The sequence below is a fragment of the Pipistrellus hanaki genome, assembly GCF_964339955.1.
Source record: "Pipistrellus hanaki genome assembly, chromosome: 6".
Lineage (NCBI taxonomy): Eukaryota > Metazoa > Chordata > Mammalia > Chiroptera > Vespertilionidae > Pipistrellus > Pipistrellus hanaki.
In genome coordinates this window covers 32776660-32799414 of record NC_140508.1, presented here as the reverse complement: position 1 = coordinate 32799414, position 22755 = coordinate 32776660, and the positions used below count along the sequence as shown (strand labels likewise).

Below are 22755 nucleotides of genomic sequence, written 5' to 3'. Positions count from 1 at the left end.
TGTGCCGTGTGTGGGCTGTATTTGCACGAAAGCCGGGCCGGGGGCTGCGTGTGTCACCCAGGGGTGTGCTGAGGAGGGGCCCCGGCCGGCTCCCAGGCTCTCTGCTTTCTCACTGCTCTGGCCTGTCCATCTTTGTCCAACTCCCCCCGCTCCCCCCCCCCCCGCCCCCCGTCCTCATCAGCTCAGGGGCTCAAACGGCCTGAGAGTTTCTGCATAAGAGTCTGCCAACTGTCCACCTGGCACTGCCTCTTCCTAACAGACATAAAAAGGAAACGCCCCCCGGATGAGAGTGCCCCCGTTTCTTCACCCCCCCTGACTGTCCACTTCTCTCCCCCGCGAGGGGAGACGTAGAATTACCAGCTTCCCTCTCCTCCCCCACTCTCCCTCCCCCAGCCCCCATGTTGAAGGTGGTCATTTAAAGCCAGCTAAACAGGAGGCCACATCCCTTCCCACAGAGTAGATAATCGGTTTCCTTCTGTGGTTATACGTTAAGAGTTTTAAAGATGTCTTAGGTCTATAGCAGTAGCACCTTGACATTGAAACTCTTTACCGTCTACTCTGCTCTGTAGGGCACATGTGTCAAACACAAGGCCCGCGGGCCAAATCCAGCCCGCCAGGCCTTGCAATGTGGCCCGCACTGCTCTGTCATCACTGCACTCTGCTGTCAGTTTATGACATTGTCAGTTTATGACTGTTCAGTAAACCATTCGGCCCTCGATTTAGGCTGGATTTTAGATTTTGGCCCCTTCTCTGATTGAGTTCGACACCCCTACTGTAGGGGATGGACTTAAACGTGGACAGTCCTCTGCATTGCGGCCTGGAGCGGGTGGGGTGCCTCGCTGTCTCTCAGCCCCATTTCTTCTCCTGTCTTTACCACTTGGCCCTCTCCCACCCCACCCCTCGCCCGAGGGAGTAAAGAGAAGGAAGGAGTGTTGAATAGATCCTGTTTTTATTGTTCTTTAATATGTTTTATTGATTTTTTTTTACAGAGAGGAAGAGAGAGGGATAGAGAGTTAGAAACATTGATGAGAGAGAATCATCGATCAGCTGCCTCCTGCACACCCCCCACTGGGGATGTGCCCGCAACCAAGGTACATGCCCCTGCCCATAATCGAACCCGGGACCCCCCAGTCCGCAGGCCGACGCTCTATCCACTGAGCCAAACCGGTTTCGGCTAGATCCTGTTTTTAACCGTGAGGCAGCAGCACAGGCCATCGTCTATCTGTGGTGACAGGCCCCCGCCCGCCCCCGACCTGTCCCCCCGGTGGCGGTGCCCGGCCGGCAGCGAGCGTGTGTCTCCTCCGCCACAGGGACACGGAGATCGACGACCTGAAGACGCAGCTGTCGCGCATGCAGGAGGACTGGATCGAGGAGGAGTGCCACCGCGTGGAGGCCCAGCTGGCCCTGAAGGAGGCCCGCAAGGAGATCAGGCAGCTCAAGCAGGTCATCGACACCGTCAAGAACAACCTCATCGACAAGGACAAGGGGCTGCAGAAGTACTTCATGGACATCAACATCCAGAACAAGAAGCTGGAGACGCTGCTGCACAGCATGGAGGTGGCGCAGAACGGCACGGCCAAGGAGGACGGCGCCGGAGAGTCGGCCGGCGGCTCCCCCGCCCGCTCCCTCACCCGCAGCTCCACCTACACCAAGCTGAGCGACCCGGCCGTGTGCGGGGACCAGCCCCCCGGGGACCGGCCCGGCTCCTCGGCCGAGGACGGGGCCGACAGCGGCTTCGTGGCCAACGACGACGCCGCGAGCCGGACGGACGCGCTGGAGGCCAGCAGCCTGCTGTCGTCGGGGCTGGACTGCGGCCCCGAGGAGGCCTCGCTGCACGGCTCCTTCGGCCTGGGGCCCCGCTTCCCCGCCAGCAGCACCTACGAGAAGCTGCTGTGCGCCACGGAGGCCGGCGTGCAGGCCAGCTGCATGCAGGAGCGCGCCATCCAGACGGACCTCCCGCAGTGCCAGCCCGACCTCGAGGCCATCCTGGAGCAGGTGGCCCAGGCCCAGGGCTGCGGGACGGGTCCCGCCTCGGGGGGCGGGTGCCCGGAGCCGGATCCCCACCCCTCAGGGCCCAGAGACCCCAGCTCGGCGGCGGTGGTGGTGACGGTGGGGGATGAGGCCGAGGCCCCGGAGCCCATCACCCGCGGGCCCACCCCGCACCGGCCCGGCGCCAACCCCGGCCACAGCCTGTCGGTGAGCGTGGCGTGCCCCGTGGAAGAGGAGGAGGAGGCGGCGGCCGCCGAGCCCAAGAGCTACTGGAGCCGCCACTACATCGTGGATCTGCTGGCCGTGGTGGTGCCCGCGGTGCCCACCGTGGCCTGGCTGTGCCGCTCGCAGCGGCGCCAGGGCCAGCCCATCTACAACATCAGCTCCCTGCTGCGGGGCTGCTGCACCGTGGCCTTGCACTCCATCCGCAGGATCAGCTGCCGCTCGCTGGGCCCGCAGGGCCCCGGCCCCGCCGCCGGCGGCTCCCAGCTCTGAGGCCCGGCCACTGATCGTAGGGGTGCCGTCCTCCCTCCCGCACGTCCCCGTGGGGCATCGTCTTATTTAGTTTTGGGTTCGGAAGCGGCGTTTTCTGGATGTCCACGGTGTGGGGGCTGGGACCGGGGAGAAGGGAAGAGAGTCGCCAGGCAGGGAGGCACGCTGCAGACCGAGTACAGGGGAGCCCCCAGCCCAGCCCAGCCCCTCCGCCCGTCCTGTCCCAGGGCGGCCCCTGCTCAGGAAGTCTCTGGTGTACTGAGCCAGAGAGGCTGGGCCTCGGTTGCCCACGTTAGTCTCCCCATTCTCCACTCCCCACGTCCTGTTCAGTTCCCGGGTCACTCCACACCGCCCGCCCTCAGCCCGGCGTCTGGACCAGTATTACCTCCTCAGGGCAGGCAGCTGCGACCCAAAGTGCAGACTCCTGGCCCAGGACTCTGAGCAGAGCCCGGAACCGCCGAGCCTGGGCTGGAGCCCCCGCCCCTCAGCCTGCCCCGCACCTGGGGGAAAGGCGGAGACGGGCGGGGGGTGGCAGAGGGCAGTGTGAGTCCTGCATCTGTCTGTCCCAGACCTTCCCTGCGGTCCGCTTTCCTCCTGATGCGTCTGGGCATCGTCAGATAATCCAGGCTGTGCCGGGGTAGGAGTGCTCCCCTCCAGAGGGCCAGCAGGAGGCGGGGAGGCGGGCTGGCAGCTCGGGGCCTCCGGCCTGAGCTGAGGCCCTGTGGTCTGGGAGGCCGGGCTGCACTCGGCAGTCCTCGGCTGGTGCGGACAGCCAAGGCCGTGACAGCCCTGGAGCTCACACCAACTTTCCCTGGGGCCTCGGGCCCGACTTCTGCTTTGCACTGTGTTCACGTGGGGGCTTGGTTCTCGTGTGTCCGGACCTCCTGAGAGGGGCTGCTTACTGTCTAGGGGGAGGGTTCCTGGAGCTTAGACTCACCTGCCTCAGGGGGGATGACTGCAGGATGAATGGCAAGAAGGAACTGAAGCCATTTTGTCGTCCAGGCCAAAGCAGGTGCCTGGGTGTTTCCTGGGGGTGGGGGTGGGGGGCGGGGCGGGGGGAGAACCCCGCAGCCCCCCTGCTCCCAGCCCGAGCCCAGCCTGGGAAGGCTCACTGTCCTCCTCCTTCCCCAGGACCACATCAGGGTCCCCAGAAAAGCTGCTAACACTTCATTACCATTACTAGTGCCCCGGTGCACAGATCTGTGCACACTGAAAGGAAATTAATTAGAAGGTGGCCAGCGGGGCGGGACTGGGTGAGACAGGCCGGACCCGCCCTCGAGCCAACCTCCTCCCGTGGTCCCTGCCTGGCTGTCCGCACCTCGGGCAGGGCCGTGGCTCGAAGGGTGTCTGTGGAGTGAGCGGGGATCCTCTGGCAGGTGGGGTCCCTTGGCCTAGCCTATGGGGATCAGGCTGAAACCAGCTCGCTGACATTCCCGGATTGCAAGAGGGCAGTTCTCAGGTGATGCCCCCTGGAATCAGGCTCCCTCTTCTCTGGTTCCGGGGGGGGCATCACCCGAGGACCCCTGCTGCCAAGTCACCACAGCTCGGCAGCTCCTGCATTGAGCCCCTGCCCCCTGGTGGTCAGTGTGCATCATAGCTGCCGGTCAGACGGTCAGACGGTCACTTAGCCTTTTATATATATATATATATATAGATTATTTTACAAAGAAAACCCGATCCTTTTTCCCTTCAGGCTTACCCCCTCTGGTTGTCCCACCCACTCTTCAGAGTAAGGCCCCCCACTTGGGGAAGGGGGAGGGTTGGGACCCTGTGTCCTACTCGCCCCTCTGGCCTACGGGCCACTCTGGTTCTCTGCCAAGGTTGCTTGCCCACCCCTGCTGCTCCAGCAGCCGCTGCCTGACTCACGGGCTCTGCCCTTCCTTCCTGCGCGCCCCCTCACGGGGGCAGCACTGCATGCACTGGGAGTGGGCCGCCGGCCCAGCCATGGGGGCAGCAGCCCCCTCTGCCACGCGCTTTGTGCCTCCAAAGCTCACCCTCCTCAGTCAGGCCCCTTGGGGGGTGCCTCCCACGCAGCAGAACGAACCCGAACGCCTGGGCCCGGCCAGGGCTGCCCGGGGAGGCTGGGGCCGCGGCGTGGAGGGAGGACAAGCCCAACCCAAAGCCAAGCCGGACCGGCCGGGACCCAGCCTCCTGCGCCGCGTGCTCACGGGCTGCAGAGCGTCTCCTTAGAAATGGGCAGAGCTTTGCTGCGGAAACCAACGTGTGACTGACATCATCAAGTCTGTTTCTCACCCCTGGAACTGAGTGGCGCTGCTGAGCCCCTCTGCTCTTGTCCGTGTCTTGCTGTCTGTGGCCTTCCTGTTGTGTCTTATGTTTTGGTGGACGTGGTCAGGGCTGGGGCCACAGTCCACGCTGTCTGCTACCCCGAGAAGCCACTGCTGAAGGGCTGGCCGGGCGCAGACCCGAGGCCTCTGGGTGAGGTGGGAGGGTCCGGCCGCCACCCTCTGTGCCTCCTCTGGCCTGAGACTCGCCTGTCTGGCCCCAGGGGCCCTGCTCTCAGCACTGAGGGTCCTCTCTCTTGGGACGGAGGGGTCTGGTGGGGCCTTCGACGGGCGTTTCTTCTTCGCGTTAGTGGAGGAGGCGGCTTACCGGCAGCCCCGAGACAGACCCGGGCCCCTGTTGGTCAGTGGCCCGCAGGGCTCCTGTGTGTCTGCGTGTGTGTGTGCTCAGTGTCCGCATCTATGCAAAAGGTGCAGCGCCACCTGTGCGGCTCCAGGCGGTGGATGGGGGGGAGGGGAGTCCTGTCCCCTGACTATGCAGGGCGGAATGTGGGGCTGGGGCAAGGCCGGAGACCCAGGCTGTTGAGTGCTCCTTCTGCAAATGTCTGCTTAGCACCTCCTCCCGCTGGGCTGTGACCTTCCCCGCTGCCCTCTGCTCCGGAGCAGAAACCCCTGGGCCCCCTTTCACAGCCTCTGCCCGAGCTGATGGCCAGGTCCCACGGCACAGCGTCTCCGAAGTCACTTTCTGGAAACGTTGGCCGCTTGGAGCCCAGTGGGGAAAAGCAGCTTCTTAGTTGTAGGTCCAGGCCCCGGAGCGGCCCTGCTGCTCCGCCGGCCCAGGCTCAGGCGGGAATCGGAGTCGGGCCGGGACTCTGCACACCGCGGGCTCGGGCGGAGGGCCCTGCACAGCTCCCAAGGGGATAACTCAGCTTTTCACGCAGCACCTTCCCACCACCACGCGCACAGCTGGCTGACAGCGCCTGGGGGAGGGGTGGGCAAAGGACCAGGTTCTGGGGCAAAGGTCTGGGAGGGGCCCTTGCCCAGTGACCTCACGGTCCCCCCTCTGACCCAGGGGCACAGTGCACCCCGGTCACAGTGCACACTCATATCCGGCCATCCCCTTGACAGAATCCAGGGGGCCCGGGAAGGGGGGAGGCGGGAGGGACATTCACTTTTGTCTCCTTTGAACTTTTGTTCAGAGTTGTACCTGCAGCAGACGGCTCTGAATTAAAGCATGAAAAACACACACGACCCTCGGCCTGTTCCTTGATGTCTTTCTCCTGAGGTGGGGGGTGAGGGAGGCAGAGCTCTCCTCCAGGTCAGGGGAGACGAGCTGTGGGTGGTTCCGCTCCGCCGGGCAGCTGCGTGGGCAGCTGGGGCCCACGCCCCTCCTGGGTCCCTCCCTCTAGCCGCCCCTCCCCCGGCGGGCGGGCAGCCATGACGGGTCAGAGCACCAACGGCTCTCAGGCCACGCGTAGGCAAGGCCTCGGTCCCACGATTGCCTGGGAGAAACCAGCCTGGCATGTGCTGGGGCTGAAATGCTGGACTTCTCAATGACTTCTGAGGAAGGAATTTTACTTAAAACCAAAGCTTTATTCAAAAGAAGTGAGGAGTTATACCCATGTCGATCGAGTACGGGAAAACCCTCACAAGGAATGTGCTCTGTCCTCTCCTATGTGGGCTGTCCTCCTGGTGGCGGTGACGTCTCGAGAGGGACCCACTGCCCCTCCCGGAGGCACGGGGCCGGCTGCACGGCCAGCGTGAGCCCCGCACCGAGAGCCGCTGCCTGTGGCCCCGGCCCGGCCCTCGTCCAGGAGAGAGTCAGGCTCCAAGGAGGCCTGTGCCGCACATGGAGACGTGCTCTGCGGCCACCCCCCCACCCCGGAGCGCCCCCCGTGGGACGTGCCGGCCCCGGGCAGCAGGCCTCCCGTCCTGCGGGAGGTGGCGGGCGGGGGGAGCGGCCTGACCTCAGACGTCGGGGACGGAGTGGTCCATGGTGTAACGGAGCAGCATCGGGGACAACCTAGACACGGCAACGGCGACAGTGGCCTCAGCGGGCAGTGCCTCCCTCCTCCCCGCGGCCTGTGCCTCCCCGTGGCCTCCACTCTTATTGCTAAGATTTCCCATCACCAGAAGCCACCGCCACGCCGAGGGGAGGGGGCGGGGGGAGCAGGCTGTGCACTGCGTGAGCTTTGAGGAAGCGGCATGGGGACGCGGGGAGGGGAGGGGAGAGAAGGGGAGTGGAAGAAGCGGGGAGGGCCTTACTTTTTGACCATGTGCTCGTAGATGACCGTAGGGATGATGGTCAGGGTGACGACGTTCCCGGCCGTGGCCAGAATCTCCGTGACCGCTTTGTCCTGAGAGGAGGCGAGCGAGCGGTCACCCTGGGGCCAGGGGTACCTGCAGGCAACGCTATGGACGGGGTCAGTGTGGCCTCTGCTGGGGAGCCCCTGGCACCTGGCTCAGGGGAGGGTCCCAGGCAGACGCCCGGGGGAGGCCCTGCTGGCGCAGGCACGTGGACCTCCCCTGAGGCTCCCCTCGGTGGAATGAGCCAGTCACGTGGGCCTGACTGAACGGGTTGCTTCCTCTCACATCTCACTCAGCCAAGAGGAGAGGCCGCAGAAGCCGATGACATGCTGGGAGCACAAAAGTGTCCGTGCAGCGGGCCAAGCAGCCCAACAGGGAGGGCGATGGCCGCAGAGAGCCCGGCCCGTCCGAGACCGGAGGCCTTGGCTCCCCTCCTCTCTGGCCTGGTGTCTGTGCCTGGTTGCCCCAGGATAAAGGGGAGAAGGCGGCTGGAGAGGACTAGTGAGGCCCCAGAGGGAGAGCAGATGAACTCTGAAGAGATCATCTCAGTAGCAGAGCGATCTGTGGCCTCCCACGCTGGTTTGGCAGGATATGGAAAGCCCTAACACAGCCGTGAGCCGTCCCGGAGGAGAGGATGGCGGCACCTGCCCATGACTGCTCTCCCGGTCAGGGTCCAGGAGCGCTAACGCTCTCACAGGGCGAATGCATTGATATCCAGGAGCCGGCTGCTCGGAACTGGTACCAGTGTACCAGCTTTTCAGGTCCAGGGGGTTCCCTTGGGATTGTCCCCCCTGATCCCCGAGCGGGGAGATGCAGCAGGAAGGGCCTGGACAGACATTAGGAAGCTCTTCCTGATCACAATGAGCTGAGCCTGCCGCCAGGGAAGGCGGGGAGACCGCCAGGCACAGGGAAGCAGAAGTGACAGGAATGGCTCGGCGACGGCCCGCGGGAGGGGTGCAGACATGGCTAAAAGCTGCGGGTGAACGCTCACTGCTGCGGGGGCCTGCCTGTGAGCCCGGAGCCCTGGCCTGTGAGCCCGGAGCCCTGGCCTGTGAGCCCGGAGCCCTGGCCTGTGAGCCCGGAGCCCTGGCCTGTGAGCCCGGAGCCCTGGCCTGTGAGTCCGGAGCCCTGGCCTGTGAGTCCGGAGCCCTGCCCTGTGAGCCCGGAGCCCTGGCCTGTGAGCCCGGAGCCCTGGCCTGTGAGCCCGGAGCCCTGGCTGCCGCAGGGGGAGGGCCTCATCAAGTCACACCTGGTTTGGGAGCCACTCTTCTCCAGGTTAGGATAAAATTACTTTCACTTGTTCAGGAACCAAAAGCCACGTGATTCGGCATCCTCTGTGGCCCATTCCCTGAAGGCACCCACCCGCAGTCCATGCCCACAGCACTGACTCGAGGCCACTCTATTTTTCAAAAATAAGAGTCGCTACACACATCCCCTCAAAAAATGAACAGAGGCCGAAACTGGTTTGGCTCAATGGAAAGAGCGTCGGCCTGCGGACTGAAAGGTCCCGGGTTGGATTCTGGTCAAGGGCATGTACATTGGTTGCGGGCACATCCCCGGTAGGGGTGTGCAAGAGGCAGCTGGTCGATGATTCTCTCTCATCAATGTTTCTAACTCTCTATCCCTCTCTCTTCCTCTCTGTAAAAAAATCAATTATATATATATATATATATATATATATATATATATATATATATATATATATATATTTTTAATGAACAGAGGTCAGAAACAGATTTCTGAAGAACTGTTTTCAAAAACATTCCTGCCACGTGATCCAGGATGCAGCCAGAAGTTACCACACAAAGCAGGGAGGTGTACGTGCAGCCCGTAGCCACCTGACATGCCATCACCTCCTTCCTGCCAGACCTGTGACCTCCATGTGTTAGGGTCAATAGCTAACATTCACTGAGCACGGACCATGTGCCCAAAGGTCTATGCACTGTCTTACCGGCTCCTCCCAGCAGCCTCAGGGTGGAGGAACAAGCCCGGATGGCGCCCACAGGCAGGGCCCTCCCCGCACTCGGCAGCCTCCCGCCCCTACAGCTCCAGGCAGAGCCGCCGCTGGCCTACCTTCAGCCCGATGACGTTCTGCCCGTTCACCTCACACACGTAGTGGTTGGTGAGGAGCCCGTTGCGGGCCGCGGAGCTCCCTTTGACCACGGAGGCCACCTTCCCCTTCTTGATGACGAAGCCCACGTGGCCGGCGCTGTCCCTGTGCAGGGTGACGGTCCGCTGGAAAGGCCTGTCGGAGGGGGGCGTGAGCTGGGCTGGGCTCGCGGCCGGAGGCGGACGGAGAAGCCCCGGCCCCCGGCACTCACCTGTCCCGCACGACCATGACGATCTTCTCGGCGGAAGCCCTCTTCACCGCCCGGTGGGCTTTGTCCGTGCTCCACCCGGCACAGTCGCGCCCGTCAATCTGCAGGACCTGGTCCCCGAAGCGCAGCCCCACGAGGGACGCAGGGGTGTTGGCCTGCACCAGCTGCACGAAGAGGCCCTGGGAGAGGCAGGGCCCAGTCAGCCTGCCCACCGGAGCCCCGCCTCTCCTCCTGGGAGCTGTCCCCTCCTGGTGCTCGGGGGGCCCACAGGGTGCGGAGACTACTGCTCCAGCAGGCACACCGGTTCCCCGTTTTCCTGGAGCGGACACTCCCAGGCCACCCAGCCAGGGAGCAGCTGAGGCAGGATTTAACCCTGGCTGGAGGCTGCACCTGAAAGCCCTGGACCACAGGCCTCTCCCAATGGCATCAAGGCCCTACGGAGAGCCGCCTGGCAGCCAGGTTCCTGTGAACCCGGGCCATGGGGAAGGGGGCTCTGAGCAACGGAAGCCTCAGAGGCAGCTGGTGGGTCCCGGCAGCAATCCAGTGCCAGGCCTCGGGCCTTGGGGGAGGAGCTAAGAGGAAGGGGCTGGGCTTGAGAGTTAGGTGGGCCTTGCTCCCAGCATCCTCTGCGTGCTGGGCTGTGCAGCCAAAGCCCCGAACGCACGGGGCTCGGGCGGCTCAGGCTGCTTACGGGTACTGTCCACCACCCCCGCTCCCCCCAGGCCACCAGCCCGACCTTGTCGATGGCCCGCAGCCGCAGCCCCGTCTTGCCACGCTCGTCCTTGCACAGGTGGATCTCACGCACCCCGGGCTTGATCTCCGCACGCCGCACACCCAGACTGTTCCCGGACACCGGCGCCACCACCTGGCCCGGCAAGAGGCCGGAGACCACCGTCTGCAGACACCAGGGAAGGAGAGGGTCAGCGAGCCACAGGGGCCTCGAAAGGATGGGGAAAGGATGGAATGGTCCCTGGGGCCTCTTCCACCGGCAGATCACACCCTTATCCGCTGGAGCCCAGAGCGGACATGACGCCATGAAGCCACTAGGGGGCATCCAACTCCACGGCCTTGAAAAACAGCCAGGAAAATGAGGAAAGAGCAGGCTATACAGAAAAGAGGCCCTCATTTTCCAAGGCTAATCGATTTCAGGTAAAGATCTCTTTAAAATAAAAGTAAATAAAATTACAAAGTAGCAATAGTGACCAATGGGAAAAAGTGGGCTCAGTTTGATTTCTCTAAAAATAAAAATGAATGCTTTCTCCCAAAGATCCAGAACCAGTAACATGTCCAGGCTCACCACTTCTATCAAATATAGTACTGAAAGAACTAGCCAGAGCAACAAGGCAAGAAAAGGAAATAGCCAAAACCGGTTTGGCTCAGTGGATAGAGAGCATCGGCCTGCGAACTGAAAGGTCCCGGGTTCGATTCCGGTCAACGGCATGTACCTTGGTTGCGGGCATATCCCCAGTAGAGGGTGTGCAAGAGGCAGCTGATCGATGACTCTCTCTCATCGATGTTTCTAACTCTATCCCTCTCTCTTCCTCTCTGTAAAAAAAAATATATATATATATATATATATATATATATATATATATATATATATATATATATAGTTTTTAAGGAAATAAAAGACATATAGATCGGAAAATAAAAATTAAATGGTCCCTATTTGCAGATGACATTATGGCCTACTAAAAAAATTCTAAGGAATCTATGAGTAAAATCCTTAAACTAATAAATGAGTTCAGCAAGGTCACAGGACACAAGATCACCGAAGGGTGACGGATCAATTCCCGGTCAAGGGCTAGGTGTCAGGTAAAGTTCCCACCCCCAGTCAGGACAAGTTTAGGAGGCAACCAGTCCATGTGTCTCTCTCACATCAATGTTTCTCTCACTCCTCCCTCCTTCTACTCTCTCTGAAAAGCAAAGGAAAAAATATCCACAAGTGAGGATTAACAAAAAAAACTTGATTTAAAAAAGCAAACAATCCATTTAGAAAATAAGCAAAAGATATGAGGAAACATTTTACTGAAAGGAGTATAGATAGTAAATAAGATCATAGAAAGATGTTCAACATCACTAGCCATTAGGGAGCTGCAAATAAAGACCTTGATAAGATTCCAATAAACACCCATCATAACACCTAAAACTAAAATTGGCGATAAAACCAAGTGCTAGTGAGGATGCAAAGAAACTGGGGCTGTCAGGCGTTGCTAATGGGAAAATAAGTTGGTCAAACCACTCTAGGAGCAGTTTAGCCGATTTCTTTAAACATGTAAACATTCATTTATTATCATACAACCTAGCAATTGCCCTCCAGGGCATTTACCCCAGATAAATAAAAACTTATGTTCATACAAAGCCTGTCCACAAACATCACAACAGCTTCATTTGTAATAGAAACTGGAAACAACTGAGATGCCCCTCACCAGGCTAAGCAAACTGCGGCCCCTCCATACCAGGGACACGGTGTAGCAATAAAGAGGGGTGAACTACGATACACGTGAAAGCTGGAAGCATCTCCAGGGCCTTATGCTGAGTGAAAAGGTCACGCACTGTAGGATTCCACTAACGTGACATTCTGAAATGACGTTAGAGGGACATGGGGAGAGAGGAGTGGTTGCCCGGGTAGAGAACGGGGATGGGGGAGGAAGCAGGATTATGAAAGGACAGCTCGTAGGAGACCTGGGGGAAGAGACACCGGATTGTGCTGGTGGCTGCAGGAATCCGTGCAGGTGGTAGAACAGCACAGAATTCTCGCACACACTGTACAATGAAACGCCTGCTCTGACATTATACTATCACTATGTAAGACGTGGTCACTGGGAAAACTGAGTGAAGGGTACAATCTCTGGCGCCTGTCTCTGTCCTTGGCCACTTCCTGTGGATCTATGATTATTTAAAAATAAAAAGTTAAAAATAAGAACAAAACTTTAAATATTATGAAATGCATTCATCTGTCATATTTTTATCAAAACTTAGGTTAAATGCATTTATGTCCTAATTATTGGAACAGAGGGATTAAATCAATGGATTAAAATTGAACTACATAAACATGACCTTCTTTACTTTGCATGTACTTCCCAGCATGACTACCAAGGGGTCATTTTCGAGAAACACCCCAGGTGCCACTGGCTTTTCTCAGGGCCCCACATGCCCTCATCCCTGCCGGTGTTCTCCTGTGAGACCCTCCCTGTCAGAGCATTGTATGTGGCTGCAGCATTTTCCATTGTCGCTTCCACCACTTTGAGCAATCCTCCAGGCCCAGCTGCACTTTGCCATGGATTTCCCCGGGCTCAGGCCCAGACTGGCAGACGGGACTCTGACAGATGGCCGCAGGGTGCTGGACATAACTGGGAGGGGTCTGCGTGGGGACGGAGTCTGTAAGTGACACATTTTCAAGAGTGAATGTTTCTGTCAGGATTTCCTTTGGCCCCCGAGCCATGGAGATCGGGAACCAAGCCCGGTGGTTTAATTTGGGGACCAGGGCTGGGGGGCAAGCTCCTCCCCCCTTGCCTCTGCCTGTCCATGCGGCTGCTCTCAAGCTACAGGCGGCCCTTCCTGAGAAGCTTCCAGACGCTGGCTGAGGTTAATGTCCTCCCTTCTCCTCCGGCAGCCTGAAGCCAGGGGTCAGAGAGCAGGCATGGCCCTCCAAGCCCAAGGCCCGCGGGACCCCACGAAATCCCACAACACTTACGAGGAGGGCTCAGAATGAAAGGCACCATCAAGAAACAGGGCTGTAAGAACGTTTCAAAGGCAAGACCAGGGAGGAGGGAGAGCTGGGAGATGTGTGCCCACATCGGGCAGGAGACAGATACCTACGCTGGTACCGTCTGGAATCTGAGGCAGGCTCTGTTGGACTTCTTGGCTGGAGAGGGAAAGACCCATATAATTTTCCAGTTCTGCCAGGTTTGGGTACAAAACTGATGGGAAAGGAAGAAGGAGGAAGAGAGGTGTTATCGAGGTGAGCTTAGCCACCACTGCCTGGCTCCAACGCGGTGGCTCGTTTCTAAGAAGCGGCCTGGGAAGGCTGTCAGCTCCCAGGAACGCAGCTTTTCCCTGAGGACACAGTGCCTCCCGGGGGCGTGGTGTGAGGGAGAGGCGGCAGGCACACGCGCAGGAGTCCTCCTCCCTCCAGGAGGGCCTCGTGTACACCGAGTGCCTCATGCACCACTTTCCTTGGCACCGGCCAGACACCCAACACAGAGCACAGGGCTGGCACTGGGGCCAAGAGGCCCTGCTCTGAAGAAATCCACGGAAGTAGGCGTCTGGCCCAAGGGCTGCTCAGCTCCGGGGACAGTGTGCCCGGGGAGGAGGGGAGAACTGAGCCTAAGTTCACGTTTGCTACCAAAACCTGAGTCAAGACTGCCACGAACCACTCTAGGGGCCACCACCACATCTGGCCCTCATCCACCACCACATCTGGCCCTCATCCACCACCACATCTGGCCCTCATCCACCACCACATCTGGCCCTCATCCACCACCACATCTGGCCCTCATCCACCACCACAGCTGGCCCTCATCCACCACCACATCTGGCCCTCATCCACCACCACAGCTGGCCCTCATGCAGCACACGGAGGGTGGCCCACAGCAGGGAGTGAGGGCCTCACTCAGCCAGTCTTCTCTGTGCCCTCAAAGGGTCCTGGTGACGGTGGAATGTGGCTAGAGCACACAGCACAGGAAGCAGACGAGAGGCCAGCACTCGGAGATGCTGGAAGTGGTCCCTCTCGGTCAGGAGTACCCCCCCCCACACACACAGGCTCACTCACCTGGAGACTGGGGGACAGCTCTCTCCTGCAAAGGCAGGATGGGCATCTTGGGGGTGTCTCTGGCCTGGGCCTGGGGAGAGGTGAGGGGTGCTGGTCAGCTGTGTCTGGGACCCCCCACCCCAGAACCCTTGGACCCTGGGTACGAGGCATTACGTGCGCTGGCGGGCCGGGGGGGTGGAGAACGTCCATGGCCCTTTGAGGTCCCGTGTAAACGTGGCCTCTGAGATGTCCATGTTTCTGGGGAGGTTCGTGGCCATTCTCTACGAGCCACCAAATGACCCATTTTCTCCCTGAGGCAGCCGGAACATTGGGGCCCAAGTTCTCAGTCAAAAAGTCCCAAACTCTGAACACCCACTGAGACCACAGATGGGGTGGAGGGAAGAGGGGCGTGTGGGGGCTGAGAAGGCCAAGAGCCTGCCCTGCAGTGTGGGGTGGACCGAGCCTGGTGGAGGAAAGGCTGAGACAAAGCAGGCAGACAGAGGCCTGGCCGTCTCCATTCCTGCTGTGGCTCCACTGCCTTGGCTCTGGGCACCTGCCCCGCTCAGCAGGCCCTCCGGTGGTGACCTGCATGCCTGGGGCCCCAACCACCGCCCAACGCCCAAGCCAAGCCTCCCTTAGCTGCCCTGGGGTGATCCTGAAGGCTCCACCAGGGGCCCAGGCTAGCAGGGGCCGGCGACGTACCTGAATGGCTTGGTCCACCTTCAGGTCCTCCAGAGACGGGTACAGGGTGGCCATGGCTGCCCCTGGAAGTGCCCTGCGGGGCACAGAGGGTGAGGAGGAGTGAGGGTGAGAGGAGGCACGATGTCCACCTTCTGTCCCCACGAGCCATTTAGCTCTCAGGACGAAAAGGATAGCAGGAAGGCATAACTACCCCCCACTTTGGAAACGGGGGAGCTGGGGTTTGTATCCAAGTCTGTTTGGTTCCCGAGCTCAGGGTCTCCAGCCTTGCAGAATTCCACCCCATCACATTCCGTTGGTTCTGGGCTACAGAACCGAGGCTCAGGGAACCACCCAGGACATGCTGGCCAGGAAAAGCAGGACTTGGGCCACATCCTTCCCTACCCTGCTTCAAAGATCAGACATGTTTATGAGACCGAAACTCAGTCCAGGAGGTGCACAGTGAGTACCTGCTGCATACCGGCCTGTTAGGGATCTGCAAAGCATTGCCCCACAACTACACAGAATCCGGTCCAGTGTCAAGTGGGTGGGGACTTCGTATGCCACAGAAAGGCAGCAGGCCCTTTAGGATTCCTTCCCCACCCCACCAGCCCCCACGCCCCTTTTCACTCCTGGGCACCTGAGTTCCTACTGTATCACCCATTTCCAGCCTTGATCTTGCCCACGGTGAAGTGAGACCAATGGAAATTCTTAAAGACAGGCATGCACACTGTAGCAGAATTTAAAAACTCAATAGAGAATTGGTCCTGAGGGAGGAAGGAAAGGGGACTTGGGGAGCACCGTGCACATTTACCAAGTACCTTCTAAGAGTCCCGGAGGAGAATCAGGAAGGCCTTGGAGCGAGGTATCCAAAGGCACTCAAAGGAGCTACACATGGCACTTCGTTTCCTCCCGAGGTGAAACGTGAGGACGGAGCTACTTTCAGATTCTTGAATAAATCGAGTTTTTTCCCTGTCTCCGGGCCTTTGCATAGGCTAGTCCCTCTCTCTGAACACTCCACTGCCTGCCTGGCTAACGGCTCATCCTTTTCCCAGACCAGAGCACTCTTCTCTGGGGAAGCCTGCCTTGATTTGTGCTCCTCCCCACCCTCACCCACATCCTTACTCTCGCCGGTCACTCACACCTCCTGTAGCTGCCTCTTTAAGTGCCCCTCTGCCTGTCCCACTGGGAGTTCCAAAACGGCAGGACTGGGCCTGGTGGCTTGCCGTGGAGCCCTCGCCCCCAGCGCGGACACTAACTCCATGATGCTGCCCGAGGCACTGCACTGGGCCTGGCTCTCACTTTTCGAGACACCCGCCTTCCGCGGTCCCAGCCTTGTTTGTTCACCTCTCACGGGCTTAGGTGCTTTTTATTTGAATTAGTGCCAACTTTGTAAAATATGGAAATATAAAATCCTTCACTTCTAATTGTAGGGAAAACCATAAAAATATGTGGCAATGCAAGAGCAGGGGTCGTGCGTACTCAGCCTACCCCCTAGAGGGGGCTGCTCACGCTTTCCTATTTCCCCCAGTGCCCATCCAGCCGGTGTAGCTCCAGCTCCTTGCCCTTGCCCGGCCTTCGGGGAAGAAATGATCACCTCAGGAGGTCAGGGATTTCCTTAGGGGTGAGAGGGAGAGTGACTCTGACCTCCTTTAGACCAGCTGGCAGGAGGGTGGGGAGGGTGGGGGTGGGGGGGCGCCCTCTGCCTGTGGCCTCCCCCGTGTGCACATACTCCGGGAAGTTTTTATCTTAGGACAGTCCTCAGCAGGTGCCATCTGCCAAAAACACCCCGTGCCGGCAGAATCTCGCATGAACAGCGGTAAGAGGCTACCCCTGCCCTGATTTTTCCCCAACCATGAAGCAACAGAGAGGCTATATTTTTAGCAGCTGCCCTCTGGGAGAGCAGAACCAGAGAGCCACTTCCTGGAAATCACTCCCAGGCCAGGACCACACAGCCCTTTCTCCGTGTCAGTGACCCTTCCACCACTGTCACCTGCTGGGGTCCCGACGCAATCTGGGGCTCTGGGGGGATCGAGAGGCAGGTGTTCCCCTGCCTTTTCGCAGTGCTTAGAAGTTCATGGTAGAGTGGGGGATGGCTCCCTGCCAGCAAGCATGGCTGTCTCATTCAACCGTCCACCGGGTCACCCACAGAACGTGAGCGTCTACTGTGGGCCGGGGACCCTGGCCCTCTGTCAGTCACGCTGGTCCCTCTGCTGGGCCCACCACCCTTCTCTGCCTGGCGCCCTTTCAAGGCTCAGCTCAAATGCTACTTCTCTGGTTTTTGAGGTCATGGGACCCTCTGCCAGTTGGCTGGGTCTTCTTTTGTTCCTAACCTGAGCTGCTTAGCATATTATATGATTACTATCTGGGCATTTTCTCACACTGGACCCAACCCCAGAAGGCACCTCTCTCCCCGTTCACCACTCTATGCCTCCCCACCAAACGTGCCCAGCACACGAATGCTGGCAAAACTTATTTGGCTGAATAAATCAGTGGTTTTCCAAAAACCAGAGTGGAATTCTGTGTGGGCATTTCAAGGGGACGCTACTAGCCTTCAGGAAGCAGGGAGCAGAGATCCGGACCCAAATGCACAGAATAATTCACCACTATAACCTGTCCTCTGTCCTGCAAACCTCCAGGGAAACAAAACACCTGCTTATAGCCTGTTTTATACACAGACACAAAATATACAACATTTCCCCCGGCTTTAACATACAATGGATTATCCAGAAGCGCATATACCAGGTTAATGGAGGGAAGTTATACTTCGTTTTGTTCACCGTTTTTGGAAAATCACTGTGAGCCTTCTCACCGCAGGTCCATCCCCAGAGCACGCCCATGGGTCTGCATTTATAGCTGCCCCAGCGCTTCCACGCCTGATGCAAACACATTTAGCCTTCGACCTAAACTGTCAGCTAGAAACTGGTGGCAAAATTCACCGTTGTGTTTTAATAATCCAAACCTAATCATTTTGTTAGGTACGAGCATGATGGGGGGATCGCCCAATCTGAGCTTTCACACAGTGAAGTGCATAACCTTTTATTATAAGTTACTCTCACTGCCCTCGTTTCTCCTTCGTACCAAGGCGCGGAGGGCATCCCGTCCATTTCTTCCCGGAGGAAATGGCCGCTGAGGGCGAACCCGCCTCTCTCAGCCTCGGTTCCCACGGTCACATGGGAGCCGCCAAGCACAGTCTCCGCGCCCGGGCACCAGAGAGCCTGGCGGTGCCCAGGCTTGCTCTCCGCCCCAGGCCCGCTCCCCAGCCTGTCCGGCCGTCCATCCCTCTCACACACTCGGCCTCCAGCCCCCACGCAGCTCGGATCCCCGCCGGAAGCGGCCTCTCCCGGTTGCTATGGGCTACGGCGCCTGCGCAGAGGCCCCGCCGGGCCGCTGGGGTGGCGTCTAGGGCGCATGCGTCTGGCCCACCCCGGCCAGCCCGGCGCGGGCTGCGGGCGGGCGACTCCCAGAATGCTTCCCAGTTACGGGGTTGGGAACGCCTTATTCCCCGCTGAGTGGGTTGTTACTAGGTGAATGTGGTTACTAGGATCCACTCGGCCTCCTTCTTTCTTTTTAATACGTTTTTGTTAATTTGAGAGAGGAAGCAGAGGGGGGGGGGGGAGAGTCGGAAACAGCGGTAATGAGAATCACTGATGGGCTGCCTCCTGCACGCCCAGTCCTGGGGATGGAGCCCGCAACCCCGGCAGGTGTCCCAACCGGACCAGGACCTCCTTGTTCATAGGGTCCTTGCTCAGCCACTGAGCCACGCTGTCAGGGTTGGCCTCTCGCTTTTTAAAAAAAAATATATATTTCTTTATTGATTTCAGAGAGGATGGGAGAAACATCAATGATGAGAGAGAATCATTGATCAGTTGCCTCCCACTGGGGATCCAGCCCGAGACCGCAACCCGGCAGGTACCTTTGGCCGGAATCGAACCTGAGACCCTTCAGTCCGCAGGCCGATGCTCTATCCACTGAGCCAAACCGGCCAGGGCGCCTCTCTTAAGGCGCCCACAGCTGGCGCTGGCACCCTCAAGAAGAGATCAGGGAGAGCAGCAGATTAAGAGACAGGAGTGGTCAGCCAGGCTCCGCGGTTCTCTCTTTCCCAGGCTGGAGACGAAATCAGCTTTAAATTGATTACGGTGGAATCGAGCTTTAAAGGGGCGTGTGCCCCATTTCCACGGACCCCTGAGGGCCATTCACTGCCTCGGAAGCAGTGGGGTGCAGTTGAGCTGCTCACCGCTGACGAGGCTCTGTACGGAGGAGGCGGACAGTCAACACGCCTGCGTTTCCCGCTGCCTGTTGCTCAAACTGAAAAGGAATCTTAGCCCACACACACCCTCGCTTCTTGCGATTTGGAAGCATCTTTGATCGACTAGTTCCTACCCACTGTGACGTCACCGTCCCGCCCACTCTCTCACGGGTTCCTGGGGGTGGGGGGAGCCCTGACTCCTGCCAGGCCTGAGCTGCAGGTGCCTTGCCCCACTCCACACTGATTCACCCAGTGTTCCCAGCCGGCTGACCGAGTGATGGAGCCCCTGCTGCCCAGGTTAGGGGCCTTATGCTTGGCCCAGCAGACCAGGTCCTACAGCAACATTGGACCCACTGCATTTTACTAGCACAAGGGGTTCAGGCGGTTGGGTTTACAGAGTAAAGGGTAAAAGGCGAGGGACCTCTTGGAGGAAGGAAGGAGACCCTGAGAAGGCTGAAGTATGGAGGGTGCAGAAGGGTGGGAGTGGGGGGTGCTATTCCAGGGTTAGGGAGGCCCAGGCCAGGAGTCCAGCTGCCTTCCACGTCTTTGCTACTGCCTGAACTCATTCTCCCCAGCTCTGCCGCCTTCCTCAGCAGCCCCACCAAATCCAACCCCAGGTCTAAGCCAGAAGCCTGGGAGTCATCCTCGGCACCTGCTCCTGAAGTCATCCTGACCCAGCCCTTCTCCTCGTGATAAATCTCCAACTTCGTGTCCAGATTCCCATGACCTGACTCCTGGTACAGCTCCATCGCACCCTCTTCTACACTCATCTTGCATTTCATTCATTCCGGACAGCTGATCCTGAAACCCAGCCTGCGTGTTCATGGCTGTGCCCTTTGTCTTTAATGCCATTCCCGCCTCCCCCCTCCCCCCGGGGATGTCTTCAGAGAGTGCAGATGCTCTGGGACAGGAAACAAATTGAATGTGTTATTCATCGGGTGGGCTCCAATTCTAAATTTCCCCCCAAATGCCCACACCCTCAGCCTCCCTTTTCTAGACCACAGGTTTCATATTCACCTACTCAACATCTACTCCACTCCTGTTGGTTAATCACCTACTGTGGTCAAGGCCTTTGGCATTTCTGGGTGGGATTTCCAGTTTTGTGTTTGTTCGCCTGTCTTCCCTCTCTGGTCAAGAAGGTTGCTCATTTCCGAATCCCCAGTACTGAGCCCAGGGCCTGGCACCCAGCAGGCGTCCGGTTACCATTTCTTAAATAATGGAAAAGCAGACACAGAGGGGAGAGAAAGCCCAGAAAGTCCTTTGAACAAATACCCTGGGCCTAGAAGGGGTGATAAGTCTGCCTCTGAGGCAGATTGAAGGTCTGGCTCCCACACTCTGGCAAGGGAAGAATTTGCTCAGTTCAGTGCTGACGGAATCCCACAGGTAGCCCCTCTGAGAGGAATTTCCTTCTCCCACTGCACTCTGCAGAATGACCATCCCTGGGCCTCAGTGTGAATATATATATATATATATATATATATATATATATATATATATATATATATATATGTATGTATATATATATATATATATGCAATAACAGCACCCACAACAACTCAGCAACCGGGTCCTCAGGGCTCAGCCGCATCTCTGGATTTGGGGTGAGAGCACTCCCCTGGAACGCTGTGTTCCCAAGAGCTGAGGCGAGGGGACTCCCACCTGTTCTGTGGACAACTCATCCGTCTCAGAAGACAGTGTGCGGGAGGGAAGCGTGGGCCAGAGCGTCAGAGGAATCGCTCCGGGAAGGCCAAATTAGCCCAGGGACATGGTGCGTCGGAAAGGAAGAGGCTGTTGCTAGGCCACCAGCACAGACCCCTCCTCCGCTCAGGGTGTACAGCCTGCTAGAGAAAGGCTGGGGACGTCTTCCGAGAATGCAGATGCTCCCCAAGCCAGGCCCAGGGGAGGCAGGGCAGGAGCAGGGGCCTTGGCGGGAGGCAGGACGGTTCAGATAGCTGCCGGTCTGTGAGAACTAGCATGGACACGTCCCTTCCGAATGTCATTTCTGTTGTAACACAGGTAGCAGTACAGGCATCACAGTTATCGTGGCGAGGAAAAGATTCTTAAAGAGAGATAAGCTAGGCATTGGGAAGCACTTATCACAGTGCCTGGCACATGCAGGGCACACAGCAATCAATCATTAGCTGTCGTTCCTTCAGAGCGTTTACTGAGCACCTCATGTCCATTACCTCACTCAGTTCTCCTGTCGTTAGGGGTATTTCCAGACTCCAAGTGAGGAAACCAGGTTTTAGAGGGCTCAAGCCACTGGCCCAAGATGTTCCCGGCTGTGGTCGGGAGGTTGTGGGGAGAAACAGCCTCAGCAGAGAAGTAGCAGACACTGAGGCCTGCACTCGGTTCTTGTGGAAATGGGCTTCTCTCTGCCTGGTCTCCAAGGGCCCACTTCAAGGAGTGACTGTGGGTCCCGTCTCCCTGTGCACCCTCAAAGGCGGGCAGGGGCAGGCTGGGGCCCTGCTCTGGATAAAGAACTCCCAGTCCTCAAACCTGGCCCAGGGCTGGGTCAGAGGAGGAGACCCCCGTTCACATTTCGCTTCCGGAGCGAAGCACCTGGAAAGGAAATGCCAGGGGAATCCCAAAGCCCTCAGGACAGCGTGAGAACAAATCTCGCCGATCTGGGTCCCAGGCTACAGGGGAGCTGGGGTGAAGCGGGAGGCAGATCTTACCTGCGGGCCTGGAGCTGCTGCACGTCCTCCTCCTTCCACTGCCCGGAGAGACTGTGTCCCTCCCTGGGAGGTGGTGGCCCTTGTCACAGCTGCTCCGGCTCCTGGAAGGGTGGTGCCCGCTCCTGGTCAGCTGACTCACCAGGCCCGGGACCGGGCAGGCCCAGGTAGTTCTCTGGGGCAAACAAAGGTCACCACGCCCACGGGAGGACTGTAGCCTTTGTCTCGATGTGGAGGTGGGTTTGGGGCACACACAGCTGTTACTATTAAGAGCGATTTGAACCAAAACTTCTTGGCCTTCGGATTTGCATTGGACACCAGTCCTGCTGAACGTGAAGGCAGTGTGAGGGGGATCCAGGGTCTTGAAAAATGGTGATCCGGCATTTCCTCTTCTAGGAATTTGTTACAAAAATAGCCCTGGCTGGTTTGGCTCAGTGGATAGAGCGTCGGCCTGTGGACTGGGTGTTGGGGGGTTAGGGGTAGGGGAGGGGGGGTCCCAGGATTCCATTTCAGTCAGGGGCACATTTGTGGGCTCAATCCCCAGTGGGGGGCATGCAGGAGGCAGTTGATCTGTGATTCTCTCTCATTGATATTTCTATCTCTCCCTCTCCTTTCCTCTGAAATCAATAAAAATATATTAAATGTAAAAACAAAAAACAAAAAAAATATATATATATATAATAAATAAACAAGTAGGCAGTGAGGTCTCAGGCCATCACCATGTTGCTTTTGAAGGCAAATCTAGAAATCCCAAATGCCCATCATGGGGTCTGGTTACATAAGTCATACCTACGGGCAATGACACAGCTATCAGAGTTGTTTAAGGAAGAAGCCAGGAGGAAATGCCCTTGAGATGCTGGCAAGATCAGGACTGCCATACTCTTCCTGTGATTTATCTTCATTGTTTTGAAAAGTGGATGTGCATTGAAAACAGTCTGGGAGGACCTTAACATGCTGAAAATCTGGGTGTGGGTGGGGTTTTTGGTTTGTACTTTCGTGTATATTCTAAGGTGGTGAAGTTCTGTTTTGTTTTGAAGTTAGTTTTTGCTTTGCT

The 22755-nt window shown here is 58.2% G+C and overlaps 2 protein-coding genes across 10 annotated transcripts in view; one reads left to right on the top strand and one right to left on the bottom strand.

Moving 5' to 3' along the window:
* The window catches only part of SNPH (syntaphilin), a 40040-nt gene extending 34084 nt beyond the window's left edge, over positions 1-5956 (top strand). For all 7 annotated transcript variants that reach the window (XM_084887896.1, XM_084887891.1, XM_084887894.1 and 4 more), the window contains one exon: positions 1311-5956. In XM_084887896.1, coding sequence (XP_084744022.1) covers positions 1311-2484 — 1174 coding nt within the window. In that variant the 3' untranslated portion in view covers positions 2485-5956. The remainder of the gene's footprint in view (positions 1-1310) is intronic.
* Positions 5957-6297: 341 nt separating this feature from the next.
* SDCBP2 (syndecan binding protein 2) lies at positions 6298-21828 on the bottom strand. Of its 3 annotated transcripts, none has more exons than XM_084887708.1 (9): positions 21705-21828; positions 14802-14874; positions 14121-14190; positions 13169-13269; positions 10083-10241; positions 9350-9525; positions 9102-9273; positions 6987-7078; positions 6298-6744 (listed from the first exon to the last, which is right to left on the bottom strand). In XM_084887708.1, exons 2-9 carry the CDS (start codon positions 14853-14855, stop codon positions 6690-6692), a joined length of 879 nt encoding a protein of 292 aa, XP_084743834.1. In that variant the 5' UTR covers positions 14856-14874; positions 21705-21828; the 3' UTR covers positions 6298-6689. The 3 variants fall into 3 exon arrangements, with proteins under 3 accessions (XP_084743834.1, XP_084743833.1, XP_084743835.1); XM_084887707.1 differs by lacking the exon at positions 21705-21828 and adding an exon at positions 17859-18125; XM_084887709.1 differs by lacking the exon at positions 21705-21828 and adding an exon at positions 15599-15699.
* Positions 21829-22755: the final 927 nt, after the last annotated feature.

Bases quoted from the DNA above. Each gene is read 5' to 3' on its own strand.
- SDCBP2 (XM_084887707.1), bottom strand. From the start codon at position 17,884: ATGGACGGGATGCCCTCCGCGCCTTG. The intron at 14,191-14,801 runs GTACGTCGCCGG...ACCTCTCCCCAG, and splicing joins AGGTGGACCAAGCCATTCAG to GCCCAGGCCAGAGACACCCC. The intron at 10,242-13,168 runs GTAGGTATCTGT...TGGTGTCTGCAG, and splicing joins AGATTCCAGACGGTACCAGC to ACGGTGGTCTCCGGCCTCTT.